A 12,069-nucleotide genomic window follows, 5' to 3' on the forward strand; every position below is an offset into this window, starting at 1 on the left:
TTTAAAAACACTTCACAGCAAATAGAGGACATCCGTGCCTCTTACTACTTTGCCAGTGACCAGGAACCAAAAGTGTCCCTGGGGTTTATTTCAACTTTAGTTCCAACCCATGACTGCTCCCCCGCCTCCAACCACCCCTTTTTCCACCAGGTCCAGGTTGAGAGCAGGCTGATCAGGCTAGCAGTCTGGCGGTAGTGATTTCCAGAAGCTCCATGTGAGAGAGGAGCGAGAGCCTTTGTAGCACCGCGGCCCTCGGGGCGCTCCGACCTGAGCTGCTGCCTCACACCTCCCCGTTCCCCTAGGGATCTTGCTTCCCTGGTGGAATCTTCAGGTTTTAGAAATCGTGACTTGCCCGTGATTTACTGCAGTGGCTGAAGTTACATGATGAAATTGCACCAGAATTTGGAAATGGACCCTGATAGGCCCCCTGTCATTTCCCATCTAGCTTTTAACTTCTTTGTTGCCCTGTTCAAGGTATTGTAGGTTTCCACCTCCAACAAACAGCACAGCCCAGTTCAAATCCTAGGGAGGCCAACAGATTGTACCCCAAGTGCCAGGGCAGCTACAGTTTAGCAACGTGTTTCTGGAGGCTGAGGGCAGCCTTAAAGAACTCGCCTGCATACCGACCACCCACTTCTGCCAGTGCCGGACGCGTGCCCCCACCTCCCCGGACCTGGTGTTGCAGGGCAGGTCAGCTTCTCGTGCTGCTGCCCAGCAGGTAACACTCAGCTGCCGGGGAACCCGTTGGCAAGCATGAACCACCTTCGCAGGAACTGATCTCCCAAGCCAGCAATCCGGTTTTACTTCCCATCTCCCTAAAAGCTCAGAAGCTCAGAAGAAAGTGCCTTGGTTTGTGCTCTGAGGCCAACCAGCCAGCTCTCTGGCTTTTCCCCAATACTGTGATAGAAAGTGACAAAACTGGAATCTTTCAGAGATGCGGTATTAACAGACTGCAAAAAAGAGAAAGCATCAAGTTTCTACTTCTGGCTGGAAAGAACCAGTCTCAGCTGAAAAGGTCTGAGCACACACCAAGTGTCCCTGAGCCCTCAAAGGAGAAAGCTGTGAGCCCTGACCTAATCTGGTCTTACCTGTTAAGGTTTGGTTACGGTCATGGGAAGAGGGGGGTGGGGGGAGGGGGAGGGGGGCAGCCCGAGCACTTTGCAATGAACTAAGCTGCTGCTAGGGAGCCCTAGCTTCGTGGGAGTAATTGTTCAGCTCCAAAGTGGAGGCCACACGGTGGGGGGGTTGGGGGGGGCTTGGAGATAGCCTTTTGTCTTCAGTTGGGGGAGGAGCCGAGCCCCTGAACGTAAGACTGGCTTAGCAGCATCACGGCTCCCAAAGTGAAGGCAGAGATGTGGGGACTGGTGTGTCACCCACGCCCCATGGAGTCTGCAGCAGCCCGTCCCCACCCATGCTGGAGTGAATGCCAAGGACGTGCTGGACCCCAGGCCCCAGGGGCGCCCTCCAGGCAGGACCGTGGGGTGCCTCGCCCACCGACTGCCCAACGCTGGCTGGTTATACAGGTTGGGTTGAAGAAAAATGCCACCTTTTAAGGCTGCAGTGAAAAGCATAGTCTGTGATGAATTTGTACCTGTTATTTTTGGAAAGCTATTTTATTACTGCATGTTCCTCTGTCCACTCGTGTGAACGCCGAGTCCTCCCCCACGTGAGCTGCGCGCGTCACAGCGCCCCACCTCGGACGCATGCGCGACAGCCGCTCGGGGGTGTGGCTGCACCAGAGTTTAACCAGAGTAAATGCCAAACAAATAGTATGAGAAGTGTACTTTTTAAGAAATTCATTTATTTGAGTTCAGATATTTTTGAAATATAAAAATTGGTTGTATTTTTTAAAGCTATAATTCTTGTAGACATTCTGTGGTTAAAAATTTGTGCTTATTATTAAAAACAGTCATCTATGTTTCGCACTTCAGTTTTGTGAAAAATAAAGTTTCTCTGGGAAGGTGACACTTGGTTTCCTGATTACAGGAGGGAGTTGGTTATCTGGCACAGGGCAGGACCCCCCCCCCCCAACTGGTTCTCACCCCTGATGGCACCTGACACTCCCCAGGGATGGCGGGGGGGGGGGGTGAAGGAGATCATTCCCATGATGTCCTGAGCTGCTGTGGACAAAGCCACGGCACCTTGTATAGAACTCACCAGAAGCTTCAAAATTTCCCTCCTCAGTTGTGACAGCCCTAAGTCAGTCCTCCTTTGGCAGCCCTCCGCGTAACAAGGTATTAAGAAGGGGCAGCTGGTGGCAGCTCCGAACTTGGGTGGTCGTCGATCTCAGAGTGTGGGGGAAGCCCAGGAACTCAGAGAAGGGCGAGTACACCTACCAGGGTCTTTCCAGTCGTCTGCCCTGAACCCAGTCTAAGTATTTCATTTTCCCAGAAGAACTGTTTATACAGCTGAGAGAAAGGATCACATGTGAACCCCCTGATAACTTGTCCCAGAATTACTAAATTACTAACAGAGGGTCTTAAAAACAAATTTTGATTCGTGAAGGAGGTAATTTGAACAAAGTCCCAAAAGAAACCCCCTCAGAGGGCACGGAGACGTTGACGCAGCCAGGTCCTGCGTGGGGCCGCTCTTCGTCTCTTCTCAGAAGGGCACTGGGTCCTCGAGCAAGTGGTTCCTGGGCAGGTGCGGGTTCCTCTAGAAGTCAGGCAGGCCAGGCAGAGGGAAGAGAGATGCGAAGCTCTCCACCTCCTCCCTGAGAGCCCCGACGGCCCTTTGGTGCTTCTCGTCCCCTGCCAGTTTCTCTCTGAACTCCTTCAGGGTGGCCCTGGCCCCAACGTCGTTCTGAATCTGCAGAGTCAGTTCTATCCCTGTGCCGACAAGAGACAAAACGAGTCCTCTGTGGGCCGGGAGAGAGCCACGATTTTGCCCCCATGTAGGTACCCCTCCAGAATCTCCTCGTGTCTGTCCCCAGAGCCCAACTACCATCAGCTAGAGCTTTGGCCAAAAGAAATGTAACAGGGGAGAGGTACGGAACGAAAGAGCAGTGAGGATTCTTACCTGGACAGGTGTTCTTATCACAGGCAATAGAACAGGCTTCTAGAACTGTGCCGTGCTGCGGCTCAGTGGGCCCCAGAGACACACCCGAGGCTCGGCTGTCAGGGTGCGCCCAGTGGCGGGGGCATGACAGCCGCAGGTGTTAAGGTGGACCTCGGAAATGATTCCTGTGCCCCCTTCCTTGGGCAGGACGAGGTTACCGACCTCTCACAGACTAGATGGTTTGCTAAGGTGACATTTGCTCTCCCTTGTCCCCCCGCACTGCGCCTGGACATGGAAAGTCCTTCAGCGGCTGGGTCTCAAATGCTTGCTCCCAATCAGAAACTCCATGCACAGTTCAGAGTGGCCGACTTCCAAACCTTATCCTTACCTCTGTGAATAAACTGGGCTACTTTCTGGAACTCTTTTTCCAAAAGTCCTCGGGATGTCAGGGCTGGAGTCCCCAGACGCAGTCCGCTGGGCCGCAGTGCGCTTTTGTCACCTTCGAGATAAACAGGCTCTGTCCCTCGGCCACCCCCAACTCACCACTGACCGCTGTGCATTTAAGACTCTTGGCCAAAAGAAGTGGACTTGGATGGTGGCTCTTTCTAGGAAGCAGAGTGCCGCTGACTGAAATGCCAGAGGCAGGAACAAAGGCCCAAGGAGACAGCAGCCCCTCTGGGCCACTGTACTGAAACAGGAAGGGGGCTGCTCCTCCACAAAGCGAGGCTAGCATCTGTGTTAGATGCATCACCCACATTCTTACAACCCCGAGAAAGCCAGCCTGTTCCAGAGGCCCCTGCTTCCCTTATCCAAATGCCCATGGCACCTGCGAGCAGCCTGCCTCAGTCCCTCCGTCTCTGCCCCTGGCAGGGTTAGGGCTGTGTCGGAAGGAGCAGGCCGGGAGAGAGCCACGATTTTGCTCCCATGTATGTACCTCTCCAGAATCCCTTTATGTCTGTCCCCAGAGCCCAGCTACCATCAGCCAGAACTTTGGCCGAAAGGATTCTTACCTGGACAGGTGTTCTTATTACAGGCAATAGAACAGGCTTCTAGAACCTTCTCAGCCCTTCCCCCGTCCGTGCCTTTGGAACGGAGATCCACGAGGATCAAATGGTTGTCAGAACCACCTGGAAAACCAAATTGGACATGTAGGAATAGAGAAACTTGATTCCATGCCAAGTGACGGAGTCCTCTCTTCCTAAGAAACGAGGGTAACGGGACGCCTGGGTGGCTCAGTCAGTTAAACGTCTGCCTTCGGCTCAGGTCATGGTCCCGGGGTCCTGGGATCGAGCCCCGCATCGGGCTCCCTGCTCCCCGGGAAGCCTGCTTCTCCCTCTCCCGCTCCCCCTGCTTGTGTTCCCTCTCTCGCTGTGTCTCTATCAAATAAAATATATTTTTTAAATTAATAAATAATAAAAATAAAAGAAGAGCAATAATTGACAAGGCTGTTGTGACGTTTCAGTGCAGCACTCCGCCCGCACCAGGCACAAAGCAGGTGATCACAAACGCTGGCTTACGGTCACCATTCTCTGCTTCCGCCACCTGCGCTGTGCCCTCAGGTGCGGGCAGGCCTGGGAGCTCAGGGAGGTGGAGGCTTCCCTCCTGAGACTCCCGTGAGGCCTCGGGCAGCGCGGGGCTGCCATGTGCTGTCTGCAGCCAGAGGGAGTCTGGTCTAACTCCTCCCGATGCCAAGTGCGGTTCCCACGCCAGCATCACCTGGGGGCCGGCTGGAATACAGACCCCAACCCAGACCTGCCAAGTCAGACCTGCACTTTAACAGGGTGCCTGGGGGGCTGTGTGCACATCCAAGTTTGACGAGTGACCCGAGGGACCTTGAAGGTCACCATCCCCACGGAGGTTTCCAGGGCTTTCTTACTGACAGATGCGCAGGACGAAGGAGAAAGGAAAGAAAGGAAGTGGAGGGAACCAGAGAAAAGTGCTCCCCAGGACTGCAGAGGAGCCAGTTTTTGTCCCAGTTCTGCTGCTCATCAAGTTTGGTGGGGAGCCCACTCCTCAGACAGGGGCCTGAAGTCCCTGAAAAGGGCGGCGGGCAGGGAGTGGGCACCGAGTCTGTGGGATACCAGGACGCCCCTCCCTAGACCACCCCACTGGCAGCATAGACAGCAGCCTTGCGAGCAGAAGAACGACGCTGTCCTTCAAGATCACAGTCTGCCAGAAAGCTACCGTCCCAACTGCGTGAGCCCGCAGGGACGCAGGGGGACGGCAGCCCTGAGCGGGCCCTCACCTGAAAAGCCCACCCCGCGGGAGCTTACTCAGCACCATCTGTTGTATTTCTTTTTTTTTTTTTAATTTAAGATTTTATTTATTAGAGAGAGAGAGAGCACATGAGAGGGGGGAGGGTCAGAGGGAGAAGCAGACTCCCCGCCGAGCAGGGAGCCCGATGTGGGACTCGATCCCGGGACTCCGGGATCATGACCTGAGCCGAAGGCAGTCGCTTAACCAACTGAGCCACCCAGGCGCCCCAGCACCATCTGTTGTATTAAAGCACACGTGGACACGGCGCACTCCCCGGGCCTTGGGCACGCCTTCCACAAAGCTCCCGAGGACCTGTGGTCTCCCGCGCCAGTGACAGACTCGGCCCACGGCTGCAGCCGCAGGGCCTCAATGCCACCCCGAGGAGCAGGGGCACCTCCCCGGGCATTCGGTTGGTACCTGTCACCACTTTGTAGCCCAGCTCCATCAGGGTCTCAGCCAGAACCCGGCAGTTGGCCACCACCTGGCGCTGGTAAAGTCTGAATTCCGGAGTCATCGCTTGCTTCAGGGCCACAGCGACCCCTGGCGGGAGGAGAGAAAGGGTCAGGAAGGCAGGACGGGACCAGCCGGCCGACCAGGAGTCACAGAACACCCCTTGTTTCCACGCGGGCCTCCCTGCTTTTCACTGCCACCCGAGAGAGGGTGGATTATATTCCTCGCCCCAAATGAGATCTATTTTTAATCCTACAATTACCTGGCTGACCCTACAGACCTCTACTTTTTGAGGAGCATGGGAGTTTCGTGCTAACACGGTTATCACAGGGAAGCTGTTCTCCCGCAAGATGGATTTTACGGTCCTTTTTAGGCTCAGTGTGTGGACATGAGCACTCAGCTGCCCCCAAACGCTTCCGCTCTGGTGCCAAATTGTGCAAATCTCTCCGACCAGAGGCCAGGAGAGAGAGGTGCAGGCCTGTTTGACCTGCGCGTCCAGACTCCTCCGGTCCCTCATTCAATCCCAAGGGCCGCTGAAGGGGGCACAGGAAGTAAAGGAGAAAGCAAAGTAGGCATTGCCTACGTGCGCGCACCAAAGCCACTCGTCGGTGTTGGTGGAAATGACTGGAAAAGGCCCAGGGTGGCTGGAGAGCGAGTGATGCCATCACCCAGGGCTTGAAGGAACCGCAGACCCGGAGTCTGGAGGTGTAAAGAGGGGACTGGGAAAAGACCCCGCGGAAACCCGCCCCCTCCCTCCCCTCCTTAGAAACACCAGCGTGTCTCTGAATGGAGGCCGTGTGCCTTCGTCCTGGGCTCCTCTACCAAACCGCTTTGTTCCACGGAAGACTCTGGAACAACTCTGAGGTCATCACATCTCCTAAGCCATTTGTACAGAGAAGGAGTAAGTCACTGGCAGCCTGCTGGTTGTTCTCAGCGGTGCGAGGGGCGGGATGTCAGGATGAGGTGACTTGTCTTCTCAGGGATTGGACGCTAACCGCTCACCCCTTCTGCTGTGCCGCCTCCTAATTGTTGAATTCCTTCCCTGAAGCAGAGTGGTCATCCCTCCCCGCTGTCCCTGCCTGACACCAGTTACCAGTTTCCCTCTTCTTCCTGGTTGGCACCTCCCGGACAGAGATCTCGCTTTGGTTTCGCCCCAGCGTGCAGGTCCTGCCACCCATTTGGTGGACAGGTAAGCTGGGCATTAGGCGCCACCGAGGAGCGAAGGGGCCGCCATGGATGAGGGAGCCCCCCCCCCCCAAGCGCCACCCGAGGCCTCGAGGTTGGCTCTGGTGACGTTTTACCAGCAATGGCGTGGTTGTGGGGACCGCCCTGCAGGCCTGGGAACACGGCCGAGTTGATAAGCGACTCCAGGTTGTACAGAGTCTCTTTGCCCGTCTTGGGATCCACGCTGCGCACTCCTGGATGAAGGAAAACAGAATGACATGAGCCAGGCTGTCCCCTCTGTTTTCTCCCCACCCGGACTCCAACCCAGACTGGCTCCGGGGCGCTAAGCACAAGCCTGGCCTCTGGTCCTGGGGGAGGAGACCTGGTCCATCACATTGCAGGGGCTAGGGGCCCCTTGAAATCAAAGGATAATAATTTCCCTCCACTGAGACTGTAACAAAGACTATGCCTTGGGCATATTTCCTCAAAGACCTGTCCAAGACAGCAGTCTTCCAAGACGGTTACTTTGAAGGAGAGAAGACTCATTTGTATAATGATATATATTAATTATATAATAAGGCTCTAATGAGGACTGATTCCTTTCTGGAAGAAAGGTTAATAATCCGTTGTAGTAACTAAGGTCTCTGCAGAGCTTCTTGTGAGCGAGGAACTGCTCGAGGCACTTTACATGAATGAATGAATGCTCCAAACACTAGTCTGAAGGGACGGCTGCTATTATAACGATTCCCGCTCCGGAGGCATGGAAATGAGGCACAGAGAGGCTGCACAACTAGCCGAGGATCACACGGCGTGGACGTGGCCGATGCAGAAGTCGCTCAGGCTAGCCACACAGCAGCACTCCGTGGGAAGAAACAAACATTTCCCAGGCAGGTGGCAATGGCTACCTGCCTCAGAACTGTCCATACAACTGAAGAAGGTCCTCAGGGACAACAGGGCACTGAGAAGGCTCGTGGGCATGTGGGTGTGGCCAGCCCTGGCCAGGGGGCCCGACAAGGAGACTGCAGGGGAGAGAGACCCAGTTGCCAAGAGGGCCGGTTTCTCTGTGGGTGGCCGTGCATCTGGTCTCACCACGGGCTGAATGATCTGATCACGAATCTGGCTTTCCCAGGGGTGGGGATCCCAAAATAAAGGGAGTGCTTGGACGTGTGGGTTGCAGGCATTCAACAGAGAATCCTCACTAAAAGGACTACACTGGTAACTATGGTTTATACGTCAGTGCCTTACGGTTTGATTACTGTGAGTCATCCTCTTCGAGAGGCATGCTGGACCAGAGTAAGTTCACCCAAGCAAGGCTGCACCGTGAGGCCTCTGGCAGCCCCTGGCCAGCCACGCACCTCCATTCAGCCCTCGTAGGGAGGACTAGTTGTCCCACAGCGCAGTACCCTTCCTCCTTTCCCAAGACCCGGACACCCAAGGAGTGAGGCAAGAGCTGTGCTCAGAGCTTCTTTCCAGACCTCTTCAGCAGCCCGCCATTGCCCCCTCCTAAGTAGCTCTTGCAGGGACACATCAAGGGACCCGGGTTTTCCCGGCTCCCCAAACGGAACATGAACCCCAGAGGAGAAAGGCCAACGCCAGCAGCCCGCCAGTTACCACAGCGGGAAAGCGCACCTCTCCTGTAGAAGATCATGCCAGCTCGGCAGCCTCTCAGGGTTTTGTGGGTGGTGGTGGACGCCACGTGGCAGTGCTCAAAGGGGGAGGGCACCACGCCAGCCGCCACCAGCCCGCTGATGTGCGCCATGTCGGCCATGAGATACGCCCCGTTGTCGTCCGCGATCTTCCTCAGTCGAGCGTAGTCCAGGTTTCGGGAGTAGCAGCTGGTTCCTGAGATGGCAGAGGTGACAGAGTCGAGTCAGAGATACCCATGGCCAGCTGAGAGTCGCCGGAAGTGCGACCCTGCAAAGCGGCCCCTGGGCAGGCACAGTCGACAGCTTGGAAATTTCTCCCTGCAACATCCCCGAGAACGGCAATGACAACTCCCCCCCCCCCCAAAAACATCTTGGTGCCAGAGGCAACCATTCTGAGCTGCCTCTTCAGGTCAGGTGCCTCTTCACGGTGGTTGGGACGGCCCCTAACTATTATCACCCCCACCAATTAGTCAGGGGTTAACGTTTCTAGATGCTTCTCTGAGAACAGCCTCAGATCTCACTCCGCCTTGTACTAACGGCGGCAAACAGTTATTTGTCCTGAAAGAAAAGACTATACTGAGACCCCAGAAGGCCAGCCTTTCGAGGCAGAGACTAGCAGTGAGCTAGGGAACATGTCCACGTCCTCGTTTTCTAAGAGGCACGGGAGCTGCTAAGAAAGGCGGTTCCTTCACCCCCCGCTCCTCACCTGCGATAATCAGCTTCGGGTGGAAGAGGCGGGCATTTTCCTCCAGTTGGTCATAGTTGATGTAGCCGGTGTCCGGGTTCACCTGTGGGAGGTCACAGAGAGAGCGGGCTCGGGCGGCGTCCTCCACCACGCCGGGCCTGCCCTCCCGCCCGAACCTGCGCCAGCTCTCGAGGTAAGATGACTTTCTGTACCTGCCCGAAACCTGTTCGCTCCCCTCCACCGCGAATGCAGGAAAGCTGTCCCAGGGCCCGACTGGAGGGCGAGACAGGGCGCCCGTGTATTTGGCCTGCACTAGTGGTGCGGATAACCAAGCATTGCTCACGGAGGCAGGATGCCCTGAGGGGTCCCCAGAGGAAGAGTCAGCCCCTGCCCCAGGGCTCTCCCAGGAAGGACGAGGACCCAAAAAGCCACCGGGAACGAAACAGGAACAACAAACGTGCACCACACAATGCGGTGCTGAGCCGCTGTTACCTTCGGGAAAGAGACAAGCTGCTGCTAACAGCCCTTCTAGTCCAAGTACAAAGAGGCCAGAAAAAGAAAGAAAGACACAAGGATCAGAAGACGCAAAAAGCTGACATTACTCACAGACATTGTGACAGTGTACCCGGAAAAGCCGAGCCTCTGGCGGCAAGCTATTAGAATTAGTAACTGAGGGGCGCCTGGGTGGCTCAGTCGTTAAGCGTCTGCCTTCAGCTCAGGTCATGATCCCAGGGTCCTGGGATCGAGCCCCGCATCGGGCTCCCTGCTCCGCGGGAAGCCTGCTTCTCCCTCTCCTGCTCCCCCTGCTTGTGTTCCCCCTCTCGCTGTCTCTCTCTCTGTCAAATAAATAAAATCTTTAAAAATAAAAAAAAAAAAGAATTAGTAACTGAACTTAGCAAGGTCACTGGATGCAGGGTCAAAGCCCAAAATCAGCTACATTCATGCAGATAAGCAGCAAAAAATAGGAAGTGAAATGTTAATAATAATATTACATTAGTTTCAAAGACCATAAAATATCCAACAAAAGATACACAAGACCTCCACACAAAACATTTTTTTAAGATTTATTTATTTTAGAGACAGTGTGTGTGAATAAGGGGAGGGGCGGGGCGGGGGGAGAGAGAAAGAGAGAGAAGCAGACTCCCCGCTGAGCGCGGAGCCCCACGCGGGGCCTGATCTCACAACCCTGAGATCATGACCTGAGCCGAAATCAAGAGTCAGACGCCTTTTTTTTTTTTTTTTATTCATTTGAGACACAGAGATACAGAGAGAGAGAGCATGAGCAGGGGGAGAGACAGAGGGAGGAGAAGCAAGCTCCCAGCTGAGCAAGGAGCCCGATGTGGGGCTCGATCCCAGGACCCTGGGATCATGACCCGAGCTGAAGGCAGATGCTTAACCGACTCAGCCACCCAGGTGCCCCACACAAAACATTATTGAGAGAAATTTAAAAACACAAAGAGCTACACTGATTAAGCTAGCACATGTCTGTGGAAGGACAAGAACAGAAGAGAGCCCAGAAACGGGACCCCTAGTGAGAGAGGGTCAACCGATTGAGGACAACAGTGACACCGCAGGGAAAAGCTGTTCCTCCAGGACGTGGCACTAGGTCCACTGGATGGCCACCTCACCGCCCCCCACAGAAATTGATTCCAGATACACTGTGGATCCATCTACATGTGAAACGTCAAACAATTTTTTTTCCCCTTTTTGGCAACACGTGTCTTAGTAAGATAGTGTATTAAAGTTGCGTTAAAGCATTTGTGCCAAGGGGAAGTAAAAAAGGGAAAGATTTTAGGGGTGTGGGGCACGGGAGCTCTCCGGGGAGGAGGCGGTGGGAGGAGCCCCTGCCCCCCGGGGGCAAGGCTCGGGTCTGGTGGCCACCCCTTTCCAATTCAACACAAAGCTTGTGTGCAGCCGAGACCTCATCTGGAAAGGCAGGTGGAAGGACCAGCTGTGGTTCTGTTTCAAAGGGAATGAACTGGTTCTTTCTAGGCACCTGAACTTGGCAGAGAAACCTTGAAGAAAATCAACAGGTGACCCGCAGTAAAAAAACGGACATAATTCTAAAATTTTAAAAGACATAATTACCCCCCCCAAAATGTGTTGCTACTCTCCCTTCCACATTCTGCTTTTTAAACTTACAGGATTTTTTTTTAAGTTTTTCTTTTTAAAAAAATGCTGAACATTCGACCAAAAAAACCCCACTCCTGGAGAATTCACGGGCATTTGTCAGAAACTGCAGAGGGGCCAGAGTGGTGTGGAGGGACAGGAAAGGAGCCTCCCCTCTGTCACTTAGGACCTTCGGGGAGGGGACTCCTTGGACATAGAGGAGAGACGAGGGGACAGAAGGTTCGAATTGCTGTTTCCCCATGGAGATGGGATGCTTGGCCCTGTATGGGGCGGCTGCGTAGAGGGTGAGAGAGAGCCCCATGGAGAGGGCAGGGGCCAGGAGACGCAGGGCAGGGAGGCAGGGTCGGGGGCAGAGGAGGGGCGTGGCATCTAATGCTGGAGGCCAGGCAGGTCTGTGTCTCCTCCCCGCACAGGGCCGGTGCCCACAGGCGCCCCTTTGGCGGTTGAGCTGTGTCTCCTGCTGCCCAAGCTGGCCAAGCTCCCAGGGCCCACCACTCCACACCCCTGCCGGCCCACCACCACTGAGCCTCCAGCCTGCACCCAAGAGACTCTTGGGGGGAGGGAGGCTGGGTGGCTCAGTCGGTTAAGCGTCTGACTCTTGATCTCTGCTCAGGTCTTGATCTCAGGGTCTTGAGTTCAAGCCCCACACGGGGCTCCGTGCTGGGCGTGGAGCCTACTTTAATTAATTAATTAAAAGAAGAGACTCTTTTTTTTTTTTTTTAAGATTTTATTTATTTATTT

General features: G+C 54.8%; 1 protein-coding gene across 1 annotated transcript; it reads right to left on the bottom strand.

The window, feature by feature from the left end:
• Positions 1-1,781: 1,781 nt before the first annotated feature.
• On the bottom strand, positions 1,782-9,796 carry SHMT1 (serine hydroxymethyltransferase 1; the record flags this gene model as incomplete). Its single annotated transcript, XM_081805992.1, has 7 exons — positions 1,782-2,828; positions 3,386-3,496; positions 4,008-4,124; positions 5,671-5,793; positions 7,005-7,121; positions 8,497-8,709; positions 9,220-9,796. Coding segments are annotated over 7 exons (1,431 nt in total), but the record flags the coding sequence as incomplete, so codon positions are not given.
• Positions 9,797-12,069: the final 2,273 nt, after the last annotated feature.

The sequence above is a fragment of the Leptonychotes weddellii genome, chromosome 15 (assembly GCF_054177405.1).
Source record: "Leptonychotes weddellii isolate Sample4059 chromosome 15, ASM5417740v2, whole genome shotgun sequence".
Lineage (NCBI taxonomy): Eukaryota > Metazoa > Chordata > Mammalia > Carnivora > Phocidae > Leptonychotes > Leptonychotes weddellii.